Source organism: Cynara cardunculus (genome assembly GCF_001531365.2).
Source record: "Cynara cardunculus var. scolymus isolate 2C chromosome LG 3, CcrdV1, whole genome shotgun sequence".
In the NCBI taxonomy this organism is placed as follows: domain Eukaryota; kingdom Viridiplantae; phylum Streptophyta; class Magnoliopsida; order Asterales; family Asteraceae; genus Cynara; species Cynara cardunculus.
This window is the reverse complement of record NC_037530.1, coordinates 31,766,789-31,790,958: the sequence shown is the minus strand read 5'-3', so window position 1 is coordinate 31,790,958 and position 24,170 is coordinate 31,766,789. Positions and strand designations below refer to the sequence as shown.

At 37.2% G+C, this 24,170-nt stretch overlaps 3 protein-coding genes across 3 annotated transcripts in view; all 3 read left to right on the top strand.

Annotated features, from left to right (window-relative positions):
- The first annotated feature begins 3,733 nt into the window (after window positions 1–3,733).
- LOC112509624 (biotin carboxyl carrier protein of acetyl-CoA carboxylase, chloroplastic-like) lies at window positions 3,734–8,847 on the top strand. The gene is made up of 7 exons (XM_025114681.1): window positions 3,734–4,047; window positions 6,050–6,103; window positions 6,210–6,349; window positions 6,754–7,072; window positions 7,387–7,458; window positions 8,402–8,467; window positions 8,585–8,847. The coding sequence occupies exons 1-7, from the start codon at window positions 3,883–3,885 to the stop codon at window positions 8,606–8,608; spliced, it is 840 nt and encodes a 279-aa protein (XP_024970449.1). The 5' UTR covers window positions 3,734–3,882; the 3' UTR covers window positions 8,609–8,847.
- Window positions 8,848–10,429: 1,582 nt separating this feature from the next.
- On the top strand, window positions 10,430–14,276 carry LOC112510033 (chaperone protein ClpB1). Its single transcript, XM_025115292.1, has 7 exons — window positions 10,430–10,588; window positions 10,899–12,071; window positions 12,151–12,332; window positions 12,423–13,045; window positions 13,126–13,405; window positions 13,495–13,692; window positions 13,816–14,276. The coding sequence occupies exons 2-7, from the start codon at window positions 10,922–10,924 to the stop codon at window positions 14,116–14,118; spliced, it is 2,736 nt and encodes a 911-aa protein (XP_024971060.1). The 5' UTR covers window positions 10,430–10,588; window positions 10,899–10,921; the 3' UTR covers window positions 14,119–14,276.
- A 315-nt stretch (window positions 14,277–14,591) lies between these two features.
- LOC112508734 (transmembrane protein adipocyte-associated 1 homolog) overlaps window positions 14,592–24,170 on the top strand; it is a 14,469-nt gene continuing 4,890 nt past the window's right edge. Inside the window, exons 1-2 of the mRNA XM_025113449.1 lie at window positions 14,592–15,213; window positions 17,879–18,070. Coding sequence (XP_024969217.1) covers window positions 14,917–15,213; window positions 17,879–18,070 — 489 coding nt within the window. The 5' untranslated portion in view covers window positions 14,592–14,916. The remainder of the gene's footprint in view (window positions 15,214–17,878; window positions 18,071–24,170) is intronic.

Genomic DNA, 24,170 nt, shown 5'->3' with positions numbered 1-24,170 from the left:
GAACTTCAAAAGTACTCACATGATTCAAACCAGCGATTTCAAGAAAAGAAAATCATGCACATGGATTCAAAGCAGTAGAATCACTAAATGACATGTATTCCAAGTAGTTACGCAGACATATGTATAAAATGTCTAAGTAGCAATGAGCAATCGAATGTTAGGCAAAACCCCAAGTATACAACACGTGCACTTTAATGTTCAAAAATAATTGTTCCACAATTAGAGTTGATCCAATTTCCTAAAGCTCAATGGACGAGCTCAATTGACCAAAATTCTCAACTTATAAAACCACTTCAATAAAAGTCCATACAAGTCAATTAAAGACGCGCTTTCCCAATGTTTTATCACTCATATGTACTAAAATAGAAATGCGCCAAATACATCGTCCAAAATCTGGATGAATCATCTCAAGATAACGTATGATTTGGTCTCTAAAATGTCCAAAGAACTAAATATCACACATTTTCCAATGCTTATGAAATTAAATGCACCGAAAGGTGTGATGGTCCCAATAATCGCCATAATTTATGAAAATCAACAAAACCATATTCATATAATTTATATCTCAAAAATGTCACACACACTCATTTATGAGCATTGGTTATCAAGGTCCAAAATGGTGTGGCGGCGAGATCAAGCCTCAAGTCTTACACGACACGATGAAAACGTGGTGTTTTTTAAGGTGTAACATAAAACGTTAAATTTGTATGTCACATATAGAATTATGTATACTACATGTTTTTTATATATTCTTTAATCAGATAATGATATTAAAAATCTACATTCATATTAGAAAAAGGAAAAATCATAGATATTATTATTATAAAAATATTTTTTGATTAAATATTCGAAATAGATTTTAGAAAAGTAATTTTAAAACTTTGTAATAATCGTGAGCACATGATGTTTATGAATTTGTGAAACTGTGAGTGATGTGACTAGATAAATCTATAAAAATGTAAGATCTAAAGTTAAAATTGTAAAAACACCAAAGCTAAAAAAATATATATATATTTTTTGGAATAAAGTCACATCTTGAAAAGGTGCACTGCGGCGCGCCTCAATACGTCATGGCGTGAGCCACGCCTTACAAAAATGTTGTGGATCTTTTCGTAATGGCGAAGACGTATATTGCGTCATAATCGCGCAATGGCATTTGAACACTGTTGATTATTCAAGTAAACAACAAACAATCCAAAGTTGAACAAATCTCAATCACGATATCTTAAATAGTTTTAAATCAACAAAGGACGACATCCATGGAATTTACCTCTTAAAAATCCAATTACTTCAACGTATGTATTTTCCAAACTTTTGTACCCATATATATATATATATATATATATATATATATATATATATATATACACATACATATGGATCGTGTGAGAATAAGAGTTAAGATGAGAAACGTAAGAGGAGATTTAGATCCTTGATCACTTTTAATCTCACCCCATCCCATAAAATGCGCTTCTCATGGTAATTGATCTGGTAATCTCATTAGTGTTGATCTTTAATTAGGATTGATTCAAGGGTGAGAATCCCTTCTTACTCTTCTCACCAGAACCCAACCCTATATGTATTTATATATAAATTGCCCAAAAAAGTCAATAAATCACCCATTAGTTATAGAAATCACACAAACTTTAGCTTGTAGTTCAAACTCATCAAACAACCACAAACCCAATGATTTGTAACTTAAGGGAGTCAAATAAATCAATTTTCCAAACATTTACCCAATACAAACCCGATGCTCAAATGGTTAACAAAACAACTCATTATGTATGTAAAACTCCACTAAAGCAAATAAACACAAAAAAAGATGCTTTTGACATGTACAACGTTTTCACAAAGTAACTTGATACTCACATTGCTATGTTAGGTTAAACCTAGTTTTCAAACCTATTTCTAGCTTCCAAGAATGAAGACTTGAGATCCACAAGCAAACATCTCTAGAAACCTTATCTACGTCTCAACCAAGCTTAGAAATAAACCAAACATGAATACATGTTTTAGATCCACAAAGATCCCTAAAATGGGGAACCAAACACCCAAAACTTACCTCACCAAGAATATGAAACCCTCCACCAAAAGATCTTTACTATCGTGCTAAAAAAGCTACTAGAATTGACCCTTAATGCACCCAAAATTGCCCCCAAACAAAGAAGGGATGAAGAGGATGAAAAATGAGCAAAAAACCTAGAAAAACCGGGTCTTAAAAATACCTAAAAGGCTTATGACGACCTTGTCCGCGACCTCAGGTTGTAGGCCCTGTTGCGTGTGTTTCTATTTTTGCTGCACGACGTTCCAACTGTTTTCTATTTTAATAGTAACAACAGAATTACAGGTGTTGTAGTGTTCGTGTTTCCTTGCTATACAGTACTATACCAACAGGGTGACAAAAACATGTCAAAAGAGTAAGAAGTATTTCCTCGTCGTTGAGAGAGTTTCATTGCACGAGAAAGTCTCTTATTTAATAAGCTCTAAAACCATCAATTTTAATCTCCCAAGTTCCGACTTTAAAAAGAAATATTTTCAAACGCATAAAAGATAGAAAAGATCAGTTACCTTTAAAATCCAATATTTAATTCTTTATGCTCGAAAATACTTAACTACCATCCTTTTAAAAGATAGTAATGATTGAATCATTTAAAAGAAATCTAACAACTTGTACTTTTAAAAATGTTAGACATTAATAATAAAATTATCAACCATAAGAGTGGTGCCTGATTGGTTTGAGTTTGTCTCCAAAGGTCAAAAGTACCAGGAGGTCTCAGGTTCAAATCAAGAAGGAATACAAATCCCCTTGTGGCCAGAGAGGTTCAAATGCGGTGACTCTGGGATATCTGTAAAGCAGGTGGTTATCCTGGGATTAGTTGGCTCGCATAACGGATTGGATATCCAGGTTAATAAAAAAAAAATTATCCAACAAAAATAGAAGTTATAGAAAGTCCATTATAAACATTTTTTTATAAAAGAGAAAATTGTTTTTTAAAATAAAACAATTTAAATATATATATATATATATATATATATATTATTTAAAAGATTTAAGAAAAATATCCAAACTGAAACATCATTCGCTTGTTTGTAATCATTAAAACAAAAATATTTATTAAATATTTCAAGACGAGACATATTTGCATCAACAATATCGAGTTTATATCGAGCATAATTGACGACATTGTAGTATTTTTGTCTGTCGGTACAAATGTTATGTTTAAATTCTTTTACAAGTATCTACCACAAATTGAACGTGTTTAAGAGAAAAAAATATCCAAATTTCAGTCCATATTTAAAATTAAACAGAAACATGCACAAATATATTATAACATATGATTTTAGGGGGTGTTTGGGATTGCTTATAAAAATAACTTATTGATTTATTTCGGTGTGATATCGATAACAAACACTTTTGAGTGTTTGGATAAACAACTTATACCGGTGCCAAACCGATAATAAAAAGTTTTTGAAGAAGTTAAATCATTCTAACTTATAATAAGTTGATAAACACTTTTGTATGAAAGTATAAGTTGTTTCAAATAAATAATCCCAAATACCCCGGTGGAAGGAAGGAAATGTATTTTGGAACATATTCTTGATATGATTAGACAAATGAGCATATTTTTGATATATTGGTGGTCGTAAAGCATAAAAGTCAAAATTCCCTTTGTATTATGAAGGTCGTGAAAACCATCGTCCCCTTGGCCTCTCCTCGTTCATATCGCCCTTCATTTAACACTACTCTCCTCTCCCTCTCTGATTCTACCGCCCCCAAATCCATACAAGAATCCCTTTACTTCTTATCCCCCATTATACTTCGTCTCCGTTCGCCCAATCTCTCTCTGTAAAATAGTTTGCAATCAGGGTATTCGTTCAGCAATGGCGTCCTTCACTGTCAATTGCCCCAAAACATCGCCTTTGTTTGCTTCTCACCCAAACCCTAAGCAGAATCCTAAGCATCGTAACAGCTCGGTTGTTTTGTTTCAATCGGATTTGAATGCCAACCGCGCATTGATCGCCGGATCCTCGTCTCTAGGATTGCAGGTATACGACATTCTGTTATAATATTCCCCTTTGTGTTGATAAATATTGAATTTACTTATGAAATGCATATTTTTATAGGAAAAGTTTGTACTTGATTCGTAAATTGTGTTAATTTGGAGGTTGAACTGATTACATTTTTAGTTTTGACTGTAGTCAGGCATACTTCAGTTTCAGACAATTTCGTGTTATTTATAGTAATGTTATCTATTACTGACACTGTGAGCGGTAAGAAGTTAGACAACCATTTACTGATATGCTAAATTCGAAGACTGGTTACTTAGATCTTTGTAGTTGTGGACATGTGGTTTATCCATCCCTGACAAAATCTTTTGAGGTGGCAACTCGATAATGTGGTTTCATTGAATTATTTTAGTGCACATTTTATGCTTCCTATTGTGTGGAGAGGTTTTCAAAGCAGCTTGATTGGTAGTATATGAAGGAATCTTGATGAGTTCATTTAATAATTTATTAATCTTATTATTCAGTTGGGAGCAAAATCACTTTATCATATAGTGTCTAGAGCAGTAAGGGCACCTCTTCTGTTCACCAGGAAGCACTTCTTGAAGTTGGGGCCAGTGCCGAGTGAAATCCCATAGCTGTAATGTGAGTGTCACCATCTAGCTATGCCGACAAAGCTCAAACCTTTTTTTAAAAATGTGAAAGAGTGGAATGTGGCCATTAGACCCTACTTATGTGGGATTTACTGGTTTTCGTTTGGTTTGGTATGAATTAGTAGTATGGGCCTTCAGTCGAATCGCCCTTTGGTTTGACCAGATCCTTCAATACAAAAAGATTTTGGACAAAATAGCCGGCTATGAAGCAGTAACAAGTAGCAGCTTTTAAATTACCTATTGTCTTCACAGTTCTTTTTTCGTTATGCAGAACTAAGTTATCGCATGAAGATAGTCTTACTTGAATGTTATTTTGTCAGAAATATGTGTAGTATGATAATAATTTTCACAGTTCTTTTAGCAAAGTTATATCTGTGTAGTATGATAATAATTTTCACAGTTCTTTTAGATAGTCTAATTTTCACAGTTCTTTTCTTTGACAAGATGTTTTGAATTGGGTGTCTCTGTCATCTTGTTTAGCAAAGTTATATCTTTTTAGGCTCTTTTCCTTTATGACCTTTAGTCTGACCTTTCGTTTTTGACACTTGATTGTGGAACTACCATTTGAACGGCATACATGGGAACTAAACGTGTGACAATACTTCCACGTGCTTTTACATTAGTCCTTAATGTCCTGCAAAGTTATATGTGGTGCCTCATTTGGCATGGAGGGCGTTCACAGTCATGGTATTTATTAATTGTTTAGAAATAAATCTTGGCATGCCTGCTCACATATGAGAGGATATAGAATCAAGATTAAGGAGGCTGCTTGTTCCATATTACATGCTGGACAAAATTTCTGAAAGTAGAAACTAACACACTGGAAGATGAATGTACTGCCTGATAAACTGTGATAGAAAGTCTTCTGTGTGCTTGTTCATGCAACATAGCAAATAACAGTTGCTGCTGTATGTAAAGTTGTCTTTGTATATTAAATCTTTTAGTAATGCTGTATGTTCCTAGTCAGCGTAGTCGCTGCAGAATTCTGTTGATGATAATTTCTGGGTTTTCACCATGTTCATTATATTACATTAGTTTTTTATTTGATCTACCCAATGTATTAAGAGATGTGCTCATCTAGGACTTCAGCGGATTTTTTAGTAGGTATTCTTTGCCTAACTTGGAAAAAGGAATGAAGAGAGAAGAAAAAAGTGTAAGCATTGCATTACAACAAGGGAGGGAAAAAAGGAGGTTTATGAACTCAACCATACAAGCTGTCACAATGGTTGCTGTAATCACCAGCCTGTATTTCACATAAGACCACTCGCAAACATAGTTATCTACAGTCATTAACTTCGTCCTTAATCTTAATTTCCACGTTAGGATTAAACTCAAATCGAGTTGAAATTTTTAATTTCGATGTTCTGCAATTCATTTGTTATACCATGCAGTCATCTAAGAGGAACCAGAATGACGTTATGAGAGTGTCTGCTCAGCTTAATGAGGTGAGTTACACAATATTATTTAGTGCATAACATAAATTATTTTCCTTAGTTTGTAATATATTTTTGTTGTCGACTTATCCTTTATCTAAGTTTCTTTTCTCTTAAGATTGCCCTTGAGAAATCATCAAATTCTGCACCAGCTTCAGACAAGTTGGAGGAATCAACCAAGATACCTCCTCCTGAGACCTCAGTTCCTGATGCTGCAGCAATCACTGCATTTATGAATCAGGTGGCAGGGCTTGTTCAGTAAGTCGATCCATTTCTTGTACTTGTTTCTGTTATCTGGAGAATTAATACCAAAGACTCCATATGAAAAATGATTGTTCAATTTTCTTTTTGGGACTTGGCAATTTATTTTTAGGAAATTTCATTTAACATGTAATTATCACATACCTATTTTGCCCTTCTCCGAGAAGCTGACAATTCCTTCTCAACTTATCACTTGACGTGCGTGGGTTCCTTCAAAACCATCATTTCAAATTTAGCCTTCTTGCATCTTTCCCTTACCCTTTAAAACTAACTGTATTACTACTGGAAGTTAGGAGCGTAGTAAATCCACCGCAAACCAATTGCCCTTCCAAGATGAGTGTGATGTCCATCCTTCCAATTATCTTTGTGCTGATGGATGCAATTACTATTTCTTATATCAGGCTTGTGGATTCAAGAGACATCATGGAGCTGGAGCTAAAGCAACAGAACTTTGAGGTCCTTATAAGAAAGAAGGAAGCTTTGCCTCTGCCTCCAGCTGCCCCTATGGTTATGATGCAATCTCAACCCCAGGCTATGTACCAACCGCAACCACCTCCACCACAGTTTGCTCCTGCTTCTTCAGGACCAGCACCTTCTGCATCCGCACCAGCAGCCTTACCTGCCCCTGCAAAGCCTAAGTCCTCTCATCCTCCACTGAAATGCCCAATGGCTGGAACGTTCTATCGGGCTCCTGCACCAGGAGCTCCTGCCTTTGTGAAGGTGACTTTTGGTTGTGTATTCTTCTGGTAGTCATAGGCCTGAGATATAATAATCAACTTAAAGATCAAGAGTCGTATATGAAACCTTTGTTATAGTTACAAATTCTTTCAATTATTACATTGTGACATACTAGGATGATATTTTCCCCTATGAATTTAATTCTTTGTTTTCTCTTGCTAAGTAGCTAGCTTCATGCAATTTCTTACTCCATTTTGACCATATATAAACTATTACCATCTTATATTGTCTTTGTTCTTGATTCTGAAGTGATGTGTATGAACTATTAATGAAATTTTTTAAATATATTTTTCCAGGTAGGAGATAAGGTCCAGAAAGGCCAGGTTATATGCATTATTGAGGCAATGAAGTTGATGAATGAGATTGAGGTAACCTGCACTTCCTTTTGTATTTTGAGTTACTAATGAGAACCTAAATCTAAATTGTGAGGTGTCTTGATAATCATTGGATTAACTGATCCAATGTAAGATTAAGAAAACCCACTTACATGAGTCTTTATAAGCATTCAAATACTAACTTCAAAATAGACGTGTAGATTTTATTGTTCTTATCATCAAAGCCACTAACATTCTTATTGAGCTAGGACTTGACCAATTTTCCTATAGCATTCACCTTTTGATGGGAAGACCATATGATGCATCTGTTTTTTGTTTTTATCAAACATGATTCATCAATCATAACAAGTAGTCTATAAGCTTATGGCTATTAAATATTACATGTTTTTCTCTTGTAATAGATTACAATCTTTGAACAAACAAGTTAGAAAATTTGTAATATAGTATCAACCTCACTTCACATGCATATTTATTTGTATTGAAGAATGCTTTGGTGCTTGATAACATTTTGTTGGCAAAAAAAGGTTTTGCACCCTCAGAATAAACCAAACCAAACGAGCCCATTATATCCCACCTAGAGTGGGGTATGCACACAAACCTGTCCTCTACCTCAAGAAGTAGAACGGTCTGTTCTGCACCCTCAAATATCTCTCACAATTTCACATTTTTCTCAAATCTTCTTGCCTTTTACCCATATCCTTTGGTATCGAGAAAGGAGATTGATGTTAAAGGAGCTTATATCTCTAGTCCTAACATGCAAATCTATGCATTACTCTACATATAATCTTTGTTTCACCTTCTTATATTGTGGAGAAGCGTGTAAACCGTACCATCATCTTTTATTTCTTTTCACGCACCTTGACTAATCCCTTGGGGCAGGCAGGAAAATTATCAGTTAAAAAGCAGCCAAAGTTAGCTAAAGTCTAAAAACTTGGCACACATTTTGATCCTTACACTATTTCTTTTATGTTGTTAGGCTGACCAATCTGGAACGGTAGTCGATATTCTTGCTGAGGATGGGAAACCTGTTAGCCTGGATACGGTATCTCTCTCTCTCTCTCTCTCTCTCTCTCTCTCTTTTATTCGTTTCTCTGGCAGACACCAAACACAATATATATCGTGTTGTTAATTAAACGAGAAACATTGTTGTTGGTTGCAGCCTCTACTTGTTATTGAACCATGATGAGGAAGATGATGATGAGTGCTACATACAAGACATATTGAGCTTTTTTAGACTTTTGTTTGTTATTTAGTTTCCTGTTTTGGATGACTGTAATTTGGTTTTCTTCTTCACCTTTTATAAAACTAATGCCTTTGATTGTCCTTGACTTCATTTGAGGTAATTTTTCGAAACAATCTGATTAATGATGTTATTGGCTTGTTATTTTTGTAAAGCTTTGCTTGAATTGGTTATGCTAAAAAGGCTTGAGCAAGTTGTGCATGTTTGTTAGCAGCTTAAGAACAATTGCAACTTATTCGGTAAGCTATGGATGATTGGTAGTGGTTAAATCATATAGAAAGTGGCCTATTTAGTAGGGCAACACTTTATGTAGAAAACAATTTTTTTCCAAACATGTCATCCTCAATTAAAAAACATGTTCTTTTCATGTATGAAAAATTCTTTCAAACAATTTTTTTTCGGTCTATATAGTTAGATTAATCTATACATAATTTTATTCATACATAACTTAATAAAAAACCAACCAAACAGTATGAGTCAAGTTGATTGCTTATTTCACTACTACGGGTTTAAGTATCTTGATGTCTTGTGCAATTTTTAGGCTGAAAGCCTCCCATGAAATTCTCTACAAAAATGCTCTCCCTCCACAATCACCATCAGGTACCGACCACCAACAAGCATCGTCACAACCACAAGTACCGTCGGTCATCACCACCTCCACCATAACCACTACCACTATCCACCACCAATACCTCCACCATATCGGTCACAACTACCTTCTCCACTACTATCGACCACCACGACGTCCTTTACAGCCACCATCACCCTTCACCACCACCACCACTAGTACCTTCAGCCACCATAACCACCACCACTAGTACCTTCAGCCACCATAACCACAACCACTGCCCTCCAGCACATCACTCACAACGACCTCCTCCACCACTATCGACCACCACCACCACCACCACCACCACTATCCACAATATCCATATCCTCCACAACCACCATTCTCCAATAATCACCAATGCCTTTACCTCCACAACCATTATTGTTGCAACAATTTTCACCGTGCCTTCGTTAATTGATAAAGATCTTCCGGACCAAATAAAACATAATCTCTTATGTATATATTGTTTTTTTTCAAATTGCCATCAATTATATCAAAAATTTCATTCAAATTTGATACTATTATATATGTATGTATTTATGTACAGAAAATCGGGTAAAAATGTTTATAAAATAAATTATTTAATTAATTATATATATATATATATATATATATATATATATATCATCAAGTAATTTTTGGGAGCAACTTGTCTAATTCTCTAATGTCTAGTTCTAGTCGTATCAAACATCATACACACACTTGTTTTGCCTTCCAGTCCTATCCAGACTTACCCTCTTATCCTATCTAATTATATCTTTATACCAAATACCCTAAAAGAAATCGCTACTATATATACACCTTCTTGGGTCTTTTAAATCTACGCATGCCTACAAGTCGTCATGGTTGGGTTCAAGATGTTCAATTTGTTCCATTTTGCAAGACTCTTTATACCACTTATGGGCCCCACTCAAGACCCCGAGTTTTAAAAGACTCTATGGATGTTTGATAAAATTCTAAATATTGAGGACTTATCATGCACCATGCCAAGACTACAAGGGTAGTTTATGTAACTTTTTGTACGTGAAAAGTGGCAACTACACAAAATGGATCTCTCTCGAACATCTCTGGTAGGTTCCAGAACACACACCCACACAGCGGGTTCATTCCAGATGTCTCTCGTTCCTCCCATTGCAAACACGTGTACTATAAAGCGTTTCATCACTCCCCTAATTCATCAGTACTTCAAAGATCTTTCCTCATAAATTCGCTATAGATATCTTCATAAAACCGCTCTGATACTTGCTAGTTACAAGGACGTTGAATCGTTTGTTTCCGATTGCTTTCTTTACGCCGTTGGATCATAATTCAAGGTAATAACACATCTCTTATCTCTTCTGTATGTGTTTTTGGTTTCGTTTTACTGGATTCTTACGGAAATTGCTTATTTTGATATAAGTTTTTCGGTTTATGTTATTTGATTCTTGATTTTCTTCGGTGATTGATCGCTGCGCCATCTTGATCACTTGGATCGTTTTTTGTCGTCTTCTTTTTGTTTTCGATCCCATTGATTTCGGTATTTTCGGGTTGTGTTCCATGAATCAGGAAACTTTAGGCTACTAAATTTGTGTAATAATGTTCTTTATATAAGATGGATTGATTTTATTGGCTTTACGTTTGTAGGTTTTTAGGTGGTATTACCAGACATGAATCCTGACAAATTCACCCACAAGACAAATGAAGCGTTGGCTTCAGGTCATGAACTCGCAATGGATGCTGGACATGCACAATTTACACCGCTACATATTGCTGCTGCTTTAATCTCCGACCGTAATGGCATATTCCGGCAAGCAATGAACAATGCCGGCGGTGAAGAGGCAGGTAATTCGGCCGAGAGGGTTTTCAATCAAGCATTGAAGAAACTCCCGTCGCAGTCCCCTGCTCCTGATGAAGTCCCAGCAAGTACTTCTCTAATCAAGACCATTCGTCGTGCCCAATCTTTACAAAAATCCCGCGGCGACACCCATTTGGCAGTGGATCAATTGATTTTGGGTCTTCTTGAAGATTCCCAAATCGGTGTTCTTTTGAAGGAAGCTGGAGTTGGTACATCACGGGTGAAAGGTGAGGTAGAAAAGCTTCGAGGTAAAGAGGGAAAGAAGGTTGAAAGTGCTTCCGGAGATACTAATTTTCAGGCTCTCAAAACCTACGGTCGTGATCTTGTGGAGCAAGCTGGGAAGCTTGATCCTGTAATTGGACGAGATGAGGAAATTAGAAGAGTGATTAGGATTCTATCGAGAAGGACCAAGAACAATCCTGTTCTTATTGGGGAACCTGGAGTGGGCAAAACAGCAGTTGTTGAAGGATTAGCTCAGAGGATTTTGAGAGGTGATGTTCCAAGTAACCTTGCTGAGGTTCGAGTTATTGCATTGGATATGGGGGCATTGATCGCCGGTGCTAAGTATAGAGGGGAGTTCGAGGAGAGGCTGAAAGCAGTTTTGAAAGAGGTTGAAGATGCTCAAGGGAAGGTGATATTATTCATAGATGAAATCCATCTTGTACTTGGGGCTGGTCGAACCGAGGGTTCGATGGATGCTGCTAATCTTTTCAAGCCTATGCTGGCTAGAGGTCAACTCCGGTGCATTGGTGCAACTACTTTGGAGGAATACCGAAAGTATGTGGAGAAAGACGCAGCCTTCGAGAGGCGATTTCAACAGGTTTTGGTGGCTGAACCTAGTGTTCCTGACACCGTAAGTATTCTTAGAGGATTAAAAGAGAGGTATGAAGGCCATCATGGTGTTCGAATTCTTGATCGTGCTCTTGTGGTTGCTGCTCAACTTTCGAGTCGATACATAACTGGTATGATTCATTTCATCTTTATACATGAGAGATAATCTTGTTAACGATGATACTTATTATGACTGAAATTTGCATGCAGCACGTTTCTTGCCCGATAAGGCTATTGATCTTGTGGATGAAGCATGCGCAAATGTTAGAGTACAACTTGATAGCCAACCCGAAGAAATCGATAACCTTGAGAGGAAGAGAATGCAGTTAGAGGTTGAACTTCATGCCTTGGAGAAGGAAAAAGACAAAGCAAGCAAAGCTCGGCTTGTTGAAGTGAGTTTTTTTAAGCATATAATTGTCTCTACTGGACTTAAAAGTACCTTGATTTCAGTATGATAATTGAGGAACTTACCCTTCTTTCAGGTGAAGAAAGAGCTTGATAATTTGAGGGATAAACTTCAGCCATTGATGATGAAATACAAAAAAGAAAAAGAAAGGATCGATGAAATCCGCAGGCTGAAACAGAAAAGGGAAGAGCTTTTGGTGGCACTCCAAGAAGCAGAAAGAAGATATGATTTGGCTAGAGCTGCAGACTTGAAATTTGGAGCAGTTCAAGAAGTGGAGACTGCTATAGCAAGGCTTGAAGGTACTACGGATGAGAATGTTATGCTGACGGAGACGGTGGGACCTGATCAGATTGCCGAGGTGGTGAGTCGATGGACCGGCATACCGGTTACCAGGCTCGGGACCAACGAGAAGGAGAGGCTTATTGGGCTAGCCGATAGGTTGCATGTGCGGGTTGTAGGCCAAGATCAGGCAGTTGGTGCTGTGTCTGAGGCAGTGCTGAGGTCTCGAGCTGGTTTGGGGAGAGCTCAGCAGCCAACTGGCTCGTTCCTCTTCTTGGGCCCCACGGGTGTTGGGAAGACAGAGCTTGCCAAGGCTCTTGCTGAGCAGCTATTTGATGATGAAAAGCTTATGATCAGAATCGATATGTCCGAGTATATGGAGCAGCATTCGGTGGCCCGCTTAATCGGTGCTCCACCGGGGTAAGTACACCTATTAGCTCGCTGTCGTTGTTTTCCTCGTTCTATGAACATTGATTAAAGTCTGTCTATTGAATTTTCAGGTATGTCGGTCATGAAGAAGGTGGTCAGCTCACTGAAGCTGTGAGGAGAAGACCTTACAGTGTTGTATTGTTCGATGAAGTAGAGAAAGCTCATCAATCGGTATTCAATACGCTGCTTCAAATGTTGGATGATGGAAGGTTGACCGACGGCCAAGGTCGTACCGTTGACTTCACAAACACTGTCATTATTATGACCTCCAATCTCGGGGCGGAATATCTGTTAAAGGGGTTATCTGGGAAGACGACAATGGACAGTGCTCGTGAAATGGTGATGCAAGAGGTAAGCCTGGGCTCTTGACATAAATTGCTAAAAGATTCAGTTGGAATGATCTTTTGGTTCGTGAACTAACAAGTCAAGTTTGGTGACAGGTGAGGCGGCATTTCAAACCAGAGTTGCTAAACAGGCTGGATGAGATTGTGGTTTTCGATCCCCTTTCTCATGAGCAGTTGAGAAAAGTTGCTAGACTTCAGTTGAAAGATGTGGCCATCCGCCTTGCAGAAAGGGGTGTTGCTTTGGGGGTTACAGAAGCAGCATTAGATGTTATACTTAACGAGAGTTATGATCCGGTAAGCATCAGAAACGAAGCCATCTAGTGTGATGATTTCAATTTATTATGTTCTCACTTGTTGAATCATGGTTTGGTGTATGATTTCAATTCATTATGTTCTCACTTGTTGAATCATGGTTAGGTGTATGGAGCGAGGCCAATTCGGAGATGGTTGGAGAGGAGGGTGGTGACGGAGCTATCAAAGATGTTGATCAGAGAAGAAATCGACGAGAACTCAACTGTGTACATAGATGCGGGCGCGAATGGGGAAGAACTGAGTTACAGGACGGAGAAGAATGGTGGAGTGGTGAATGCTGCAACAGGGCAGAAGTCTGATATTCTTATACAAGTGCCGGCAAATGGGGAAGCTCGCAGTGATGCTGCACAAGCTGTCAAGAGGATGAAGATTGAGGAGGTAGATGATGATGATGAGATGGATGAATGAATAAGGAAGATATTCACATATAAATGAAATGTAAATACATGAGAGTTTTGAGATGCAAGCTGAAGGTTTGACTAGTTGTGTGTTGGTTCAAGGACTTGTTCAACATTGGTTGGTGTAATGAATTCAAGTCTACAATAAACCCCTTAGCCATTTATGTATTTCTGTCTTTTATTTTGTTGGGATTTTTATCAAGTGTTTGATAATCTTAGATTTGGTGCAGGACGGTTAATAGTGTTTTATGATATAGTATAAAATGAAATATAATCGTATGATAATTGTTTACAGTGAAATTAGGGTGATGAAAAGATTTTGACATACAAACTTCTTTTGTCGAATAAGATTATCTTTTAAATACTCAGAGATTGGTTTTTTATATAATTATCAAGTGATTATGTAATTATTAAGAGGTAAATAAATAACCTATTTTGAGATTACATATTGTTGATCACTTTTAATTTCAAGCACCTTTGAACCTTATAAATTATGCCCATCATAAAATTAATCTGATGCGTCTCATCGATATTCATAGGTTACTGCCATAACTTCCATTTTCATATGAAATCAATCCATATATAAATAGAAAGAAAGAATTAGGGGTGATTCATGAACTTGTAATCTGTATCATCCAGAGACAACGACCTCGTCGGTCATTCCTTTGTGTGCTAACTACGAAGCTCTGCAATTTCAACACCGACACAGATTAGGGTTTCGATCGATCCAAACGCACATACAAATTAGGTTTTCATCGTTGTCTATGCCTTCAATTGGCAAGTTCTTGTTTTTCTAGCATGACCAGAAATGGTGAACGATCAAGACCATAATTACCATCCAGTTCAAGGTATTCCCGACATAACCAATATCCATCCTCAACACAAAATATCATTATCATCATCGTCGTTCATTCAAAACAAATGCCATGGGTTATGGTACACTGCAACTCTGTCTATCCCGGCGCTATTGTTTGTACTATATTTAGGGTTTCATCTCAAGAAGAACATCAAGAAGCTTAGTCATCGTCGGTCACATGTTATGATCGCTTATTATATCCTCCTCTGGTTCTCCGCTGTCCTCAATCTTGCTTGGTGCTCTCTTCAGGTAACATTTCATTCCTTTTTGGCGATGTCTATAATGGCGATGATGTTATTCATAAATATTTCCATCAGCAACGGTATTGTACTTCAATTTATTTAGTTAGTCCAAGGAGCATGGGGTTTATGGGAGTTGAACCGGAACCTGGACCTCTCACTTTGTGAAGAGTATCGACTCCCATTAGTCACAAATTTTCTGATTGCCAGTTTAGTTTAACTAAGTAGAGTGAGTTTTACTGAAATATTTGTCATGCATAAGGGTTAGAGTGGTCTAGATTTGGGAACGAGGTAAACAAAGTAAATTATTTGCTGATCTGTGTCCTGTGTGAGGAGGAATTGAGGATAATAGAGACAACAAAATAACTACTTGGTTTGGATAGGTATTGACCTGAACATGCTATTGTCATCTATGCTGTTAATTGCGCTGCAATTTAGCGGGCCTTCGCAAAATATCGGTGGTCAAATTGCGGTAGCGCAATTTACCGCAATTTTGACCGATATTTAGTGTAAATTTCGTTCGATATTAACGCAATTTTTGGTGGGTTTGGGCTTTATTTTCAGTCTTGGGCTTTCGATACTAGCTTCTGTTAAGTTAGCGAAGGCTTTGTTTGGGCTTTTAAGAACTAGGCTTCTGTTAAGGGAGCGCTATAGGGATGATGATGATGATGATCACGTTGGAGATGAAGGGGGAGAAGGGGAAGAGTGGGAAGCTAGCAAGCTAGCCTAAACGAAGAAGTAAACGTATTAGATGATGTTGACTCAGATGTTGAACCTATTGCTTGTGATTAGCTTGTTTACGAACACTTTTCCTATTTTGCAAATGATATGTTTATGTAGGCATATTATATATATAATTATGTATAATTCTAAGAAGTATTATATGAACCGCTATTTTTGGACTGCTATACCACCGCTATAACCACTATTTCAAGTATCGGTCCGACCGCATATTTTCACCGCTATAACAGCATAGTGTGTCATACCATGCTGCTTTGGAATGCTTCTGAAACAGATTGATTTGTGAACTGTCCAATATTAGATAGATATTCTAGGAGTTGACATATAGTAGCCTGCAGTTTAGTCTACTTACAGCATGATGTCTTGTGGATGGGAATCTGTTCTTGTGTCGAGCAACTTAAAAAAGATGTCTTCAAATATTTGTCACAATCAGTCGGAACTCTGTCTTGTCACAGTCAGTCGGAACTCTGTCTTGTCACAATCAGTCGGAACTCTGTCTTGTCACAATCAGTCGGAACTCTGTCTTGTCACAATCAGTCGGAACTCTGTCTTGTCACAGATGTGAAACAACCCTTTTTATTAGCAAGGGACCGCTCATATTGATCCATTTTACTGTAGCATAGCTTTACATAAATAAAATGATGTTTTAAGCCTCAAATATATATTTGCACAAGCATATTCTTGTTGCATTCAGTTGGGTTGGTAGTAGTAATTGTATATGTGGACTCTAGACTTGGAAACACATGGGATATGTTATTTGTTGGATGGAGTTTACGGCATGATAAGTAATTCAGGTTGAGGGGTATATTCTGTAATGGATTATTATACTCAGCGGGGCACAAATTAACTGGTCAGTTATACATGATCGTCTCCTAGTGATGCTCTGAATTGACTCTGACTTCAATACATTTTTCTCTACGGAGTTTACTAATATTTCTGCATGTTATCTTGATTAATGGATGCTGACCTGTGTTAGAATTTCACTTTATAAGCTAAACTTGTTCCACAATAAGTTTCCTCTTTGTGTAAATGGTCATTATCAATCACTGCTACTATTAACTGATATTGAAACTAGAATCATTGCTAAAATAACTTTAACATTATCTCCAAAAAGAATTATCTTGATCTCATTTCCTTCAAATATTCAGAAGGGTTGTTGGTCATCTTTTTAATGTTTTATATCTTTTTATTTGCTTAACATATATTCAACTTGTATGGTTGTGTCCATGATTAAGATGTGTGTTTCCTTCGGCACATCGAATTTTTGTTGAATCCTTGTAAAACGCTTGTGAGGATTTTTCTATGCATCAGATGATTTCTTCTTTAATCAATCATCCATTATCGAATAGAGGGAGTATCTACCAATGGAGGGCAATGCAAATGTCATTGTAATGTCGACCTTGTGCAACTTTGACCGATTTGTATAGCTTGAATTTATAAAACAACCCCATTATTCCACCTGAAGGTACGGTCTCGGGGGAAAGGGAGGATGTATACATAGGTTACCTCATTGGGCACTGGTGTAAGTAAAACAAATAGCTAGCACATCTGAAAGCCATGGTTTAGGGGAAAAGGTTTTTCTAGAGACAAGATTACAAAGAAATGTGAAGGTCTTACCTAACTAAAAAGCACACCAAAGAAACCACCTGTCCGGCTATCTCTATCTGTAAATACCGCAAATATATATGGAAAAAGGCTCTAACCCCCCCCCCCCCCCCCCCAAAAAAAAAAGAAAAAAAAGAACCAACCTCAACCTTCCCTCCCCAACCTTGTATTTATGAACCAGTGAATACAAATGTAGTAGTGCGGCTATGCCTTGTCAGTTGCTATATTCTTTTCATGATTATTGTTGAATGCTTTTAACTTAGATGCAATGCAATAATCTATTTTAGGTTTTCGGGAGTGGGATTAACTATTAGATTGTGTTGATGCAGGTATGGCAGTGCATGCCTGGGAAGAAGGTTTCTTGGAATATGTTGTCATTGCTCACAGCCTTGGGAACACTATGTTTAGAGATTAGCTTGGTGGCCTTCTTACTCCAAGAAAGTTATGCAAGTGGGTTGGAAGCATTAGCTCATACATTCATGATTTCAGGGCTTATTGTTGGAGCAGATATAATTCTCAAGGTATACTACTTGTGTACTGCCTCTTCTAGACATTTACCTTCAGAGTTTTTGCTCCTACCTGTCTGCATTCAAATTTGAGTTCCAAATAACCCTCAAAGCATAATATGTGCAATCATTTGACATATTTGATGATTTCCATTTCCTTGTTTACATATTCTATGTTGATTGAGAAAGATGCGGTTCATTCTTATAGAAAAAGATGCATGCCTCATGCACAGAGATGCCCCGACAAAAATTTCAAGTGGAAGCACAAAATAGTTAGCATAATTTAAAATAGGAAATATTAATTCTAAAAAATATTGTTCCATTAAAAATGACATACAATGTTTTTTGCAACATCTAAGTAGATATTTTTTTTCTTCTATCTTTTCTGCTGCTATTACCAAAAAAGAAAGAGGCAAAGGGATTTGAACTTGCAACCTATAATATCACATGTAATGATACTACCATTAGGCTGCAACCACTTTCTCTTAACTTGAGGGTTCTCACATCAATTTAAAGCGGGTGCACCTATAAGGTCCCTGAAAAATCCATTATGTCGGGATGGTAGGGCGGGTGCGCGTGCACTCCGGGCCTTCTTAGTAGGTCCGTCCCTTCTCATGCGTCTAAACAAGATATAAATCATTAATATTATTTGAAGAAACTTCGCTTGATTTTCAGTTGAGATTTACTCAACAAGAAATGAAAATTCACGAGTAGAAAATCCTAATTTGTATTCAACGGCCTCACATTAAAGAGGTTGAGAGACCCTCCTCACAATTCAGTTTGTTACAAGCATGCCCCAATCGATTTTCCCCGACAACACTTATACAGACTTCCTTCCTAAAAGACTCCACTATTTCCTTCTCTTATGAATGACTGAAATACCCCTAACATCTATTCATTATGGAATACGTAAATCGTGTCGTAGGTCTAACATTACCGGTCTGCCGAAGATTCACCTTGTCTTCAAGGTGAAGATCCGGAAATTGGCGATTAATTGCTGTGAGATCTTCCCAAATGGCTTCACATAGGGGTAAATTCACCAAATGGTTAAAACTTCAAACTCTCCCGTGATTTAGTCCTGCATTGCAGCAACTCAGCTGGTTCAACCTCCAACACTCGATCTTCATTTAGCTGTGGTGGTATACTTGGTGTTGAAAAATATTGGCCGATGGCCTTCCGTGACTGAGATATGTGAAAAACCGGGTGTATGCAGGTGTCATTTGGCAGTTTAAGTTTGTAGGCCTCCTTCCCAAACTTCTCGAGCACTTCAAACTGCTCGTAATAACGAGCTGCCAATTTTTGATTTGAACCCGACCATGGAGACTTCTGTCTATGTGGCCGTAATTTGAGGTACACAAAATCTCCCACCTCAAGGGCCTCCAGCTGGTGTTTATCGGCTTGGCTCTTCATCCGTTGTTGAGCTCGCATCAATTCTAGCCGAATATCGTCTAATAGGGCGTCCCATCCTAACAACATTTTCTCCACAACATGTACCGTAGCTGTACCTTCCTTATACTTGAGAAGAGACAGAAGTTCCCTACCATATAGTGCCTTAAACGGTGAACATTGCAGAGCCCGTGAAAAGTCGTGCTATACCAATACTCCGCCCAATGCAGTCATTTTTTTCACTTCGATGGTTGCATGGACAACCAAACAGCGGAGGTACTGTTCCACACACCTATTAACTCGCTTCAATTGGCCATCGGTTTGAGGGTGATAAGCTGTCGAGAAATTTAATTTTGTTCCTTGCAAACGAAATATTTCTTTTCCAAAATTGCTCAAAAAGACCTTGTCTCGACCAGACACGATCACTTGAGGTACACAATGTAATCGATTTAATTCTTTGGTGAATACTATTGGCACTCCTTGTGTAACACCCCCAAATCCATACATTGCATATAACACATATTTCATATATAAAATACATGTTTTTCCCCACATAGGTCCTTGATACAAGAGTTTATAATATAAAATACGCAACCCAAAAATTCCAAAAGTACAAGTTCTTGCATCCTAGCATCTATGCTTCCAAAACAGCTAAGCATATAGGGAAGTAATTCACATAATACTCTTTCCCTTATTATCATTACTTGCACACATATTTTGAAAACACGAAATGWGGGTTAGACATGAATGTCTAGTGAGGTTCCCTTTTATGTAATGCAGGGTGAAGATCACCAAAACATTTATCAAATAATCATTTCACAACATGCGGAATAAAATCAGATTCTGTTTTGGTCCATCGAGCCTCTGGTTCCAAACCACACTTGGAATATATATTTCAATAACCAAGACCAGAGCCCCTCTGGTCTCTTTTCCAGAACCTCTGGTTCCTTGACCAGAGCCCCTTTGGTTGCACTAACCAGAACTTTTGACTCATATAATTCTTAAAATGGTCTTTAGTTAAACTTTCAATCAATAAGATAGTCTTTTTCATAAAAAGAGTAATTACGAAGAGTTCATGTTCGACCAGAGCCTCTGGTTGAACTAACCAGAGCTTCTGGTTCCAAAAGACATGATCAACCAGAGCCCCTCTGGTTCAACGTGTAAGTCAACCAGAGCTTCTCTGGTCTGTTTTTCATAAAAAGATTCCAAGTATAAAACTCTTTCTTAAAACTTCTAAAATATGATTTTGACATAGAAGCTCTTATCAATAGATACAGAGCCTCTGGTCTAATTAGTACATTTAGTAAAAACTTGCTCATTCTCCAAATGAATAACCAGAATCCTTTGGTCCAATAATGAGGACCAACCAGAGCCCCTCTGGTTCCTTACAAGGAACAATCAGAGTCCCTCTGATTCCTCATAAAAATGACCATTTTGTTCCAAAACACTCTTAACCAATATCAATGGCCATAGGCCCAGTTTTCCCCTTCTCAATAACATCAATACTATTATTTTTAATAAGAACAATATCTTTGAGTTCTCAAATCACAAAGAAGTAAGGACTCAAATCTATTGTAGTCTTAAAAGACATAATAGTAAGAGCTATAATATTCACACACAATTGCCACCCTTATATCCAAAGGTACACCTCTCCTTGATATGCCACCCTTATTCCAAAAGACACCTCTCCTTGATATGCCACCCTTATTTCCAAAAGACACCTCTCCTTGATATGCCACCCGTATTTCTTCTTCAAAATCTATGAATTAGTTCGGATGAAGGACCGCAGTCACAACCATCTTATCAAATCCTCATTCATAGTTTTATCCATAAAATCTATAGATTAATTCCAAATGAAGACAGATCAAAATCACCATCGTCGTAAAAGAATATTCTCTATAGTTTTCAACCAACARTTTTGTCATTAAAATCTTTCAAACTCAAGAACAATCTATTCTTTCAACGATTTCCAAAAACATCATATCCCTTTTTAAATCCTCAAAACAGGATATCCTTTCCACAACTGTTTTAAAGAAGCAATCTCTTTTTTATCTTTTCCAAAACAGTTTTTAATACTTAAACATATAACAATAACACCTTTAAACTATCAAAATAGTTTTTACCATTTTTTCTTCACAATCAATATCAAAACCCAGCARTTTATATAACCAAATATATAAAGGTTTATAGTCATCAAAAACTCATAGTTTAAAATCAATGGTAGTTAAAAAATAACTCACCTTAACAGTCGCAGGTTTTGTAGTTTTTAAAACACACAGCAAATCACAAGCTCTTCAAACAGCTTTGAACAAAAAGATTTGTTCAAGAACACCTCTCACCGCCACAACACTCTTTTTCTCTTTCAACAGATTTTTTTCTTCAAAATGAAATGATAAGATAGAATCTTATCTTTTTATTTCTTTAAATACTCTCACCATGGCGGTGAAGATTATTAAAAACTCATAGGCGGTGAAAGTTTTAACCAATAGAGATAATCTTGGATGGTGGGTTTTTTTATTATTAAATTCATGATTTCTTAACCATGAAGATATAAGTTTTTAAATAATATAATAATGTTTTCACCCGAATAACTTATCTCAATTGTGCACCACCTTATGTATGGTTCACACCACACGCATACATGTATAAATCATATATGTCATGCCATCTTTTCACATATATGCATGCACAATATCATGTTCACATATATAGTTCATGCATTTCTACTTAGATATGCATATTTCACGTAATCCACATAATAAACATGTATAAATTACCTCAACCCAGGTTGTCTAAAACCTGGTTATAACACCTTGAGCGGTAAACGGGTGTTTGAGCACTAAGAAATGAGCAAACTTGCTTAATTGGTCCACTACTACCATGATGGTATCCATGCTTTCTGATTTAGGAAGACCTTCCACGAAATCCGTTTTCACCTCCTCCCAAACTTGTAAAGGCAAGGATAATGGTTATAGTAACCCCACTGGAGACCCTCTCAACGCTTTGTTGTGCTGACAGATTTCACAGCCTTTGACATATTCCTTAATATCCTTCTTTATTCCTCCCCAAAACAATTCTGCCGCTATTCGTTGATACGTTCTTTCCGCCCCCGAATGCCCACCCACGTGAAACTCTTCTAGTAATAGGTTGACGAGCGATGAAGTACGAGGCAACACCAATCGCACTTTATACCACAACAAGTCATTCCTTAACTCAAATCCTTTATGAGTTCCATAACCTTGTGATATCTCCTGTTTAATTATGCCTAACACCGTATCGATAACTACTCTTTTTACTACATCCCACTGTCTCCACTGAGGACCAACCATCATTACAGTTTCCACCTCTCATCTAGACGATGCTTCCGCAGCCAACTACTCTTGCCCAACTTGTACCACAACAATTTAATCAGCCACTTCTGGTAATTGGGGCTTGATCATGTGCTATTCGAGCAAATACTTAAGGCTTTGCTGATCGGTTCTTTCCTGAAATCTGCGACCCAACAAATAAGGACGCCACTTAAGCATTGCAAAAACGATGGCCATCAACTCTTCTCATAAATGGTTTTCGAGCTTGAACCCCCAAAATTTGACTATGACTTGCGATGGATCGCTTCTCTTGCATGAGGACAACCCCTAACCCACCCTTCGATGCATCCGTTTCAATCACAAATGGCTTATCATAATCTGGTAGGGCTAATACTAGGGCCTGCGTGAGTGCTGTCTTGAGGTTTTCAAGCCTTGGATGCTTCTTCATTCCATTCGAATTTGCTTTTCTTTAACAAATTTGTTAGCGATCTTGCAACCTGCCCGTATTGAGCTATAAACTTTCGGTAGTATCCCGATAACCCAAGAAATCCTCTAGCTGTGTCACGGTCTTGGGTTGAGGCCAACTAATCATTGCCTCAACCTTGCTTCCGTCCATTGCCACTCCCATCCCTGAAATCAAACGGCCCAAATATCCCAATTCTTTTCTCCCAAATTCACATTTCTTTTTATTTGCAAACAAACAGTACTGCAGTAACTTTTGAAATGGCCAATTTAGGTGGCCACAATGCACCTCCTCCAATCTACTGTGGACTAGAATGTCATCAAAAAACACCATAATGAATTTCCTCAAATAAGGCTTATAGATCTCGTTCCTCAGGGCCTGTAAAGTAGCGGGAATGACATTACTAAATTCTTAATGCCCTTTGTGTTGATCCCAGATCTCTCAATAACACTAATAATCTAGTTATGAATAACCAAATTATAGTGATTTTATGAAAGAAGTTATGAAGACTCGAGAAGAAAAATAAGAATATTTATGAACAATCTTGAGCTTCAAAAGTTTCACTTTATAAACTGAGAAACGTAAAAGCGATTCGTAAAAGCGACTCTTTTTACAATAGGTCTAATCACCTATTTATACTAATCAGCTAATAAGAAGATAACTATATAATGCTACTTTCTAGCAAATTTTCTATTAACAGATAAGGTTTATCTTTCATATGGATAAGCGCTAATATTGAGATAAACTCGAATTCCAGCTGTTGACTTGTCATCTCCAGCTGTCATTCATGATATGATGACTTCATCCTTATCTTCAAATCTTCATTGCATGCTTGGATGAATTGCTGAAAAATCTTCTAAGTGTTGATGACCAGAGGATCGATGAGAATGCTCTTTCCATCGCATCCTTGGACTGTCCATCGGTCCTCTGGTTGAATTTCAGACTTAGTCTTTATGCC

Coding starts and splice junctions, on each gene's coding strand:
- LOC112509624 (XM_025114681.1), top strand. CDS start 3,883: ATGGCGTCCTTCACTGTCAATTGCCCCAAAACATCGCCTTTGTTTGCT. Junction 7,459..8,401: donor AGTTGATGAATGAGATTGAG/GTAACCTGCACT, acceptor TTATGTTGTTAG/GCTGACCAATCTGGAACGGT. Junction 8,468..8,584: donor AACCTGTTAGCCTGGATACG/GTATCTCTCTCT, acceptor TGTTGGTTGCAG/CCTCTACTTGTTATTGAACC.
- LOC112510033 (XM_025115292.1), top strand. CDS start 10,922: ATGAATCCTGACAAATTCACCCACAAGACAAATGAAGCGTTGGCTTCA. Junction 12,072..12,150: donor TTCGAGTCGATACATAACTG/GTATGATTCATT, acceptor ATTTGCATGCAG/CACGTTTCTTGCCCGATAAG. Junction 13,693..13,815: donor TTAACGAGAGTTATGATCCG/GTAAGCATCAGA, acceptor AATCATGGTTAG/GTGTATGGAGCGAGGCCAAT.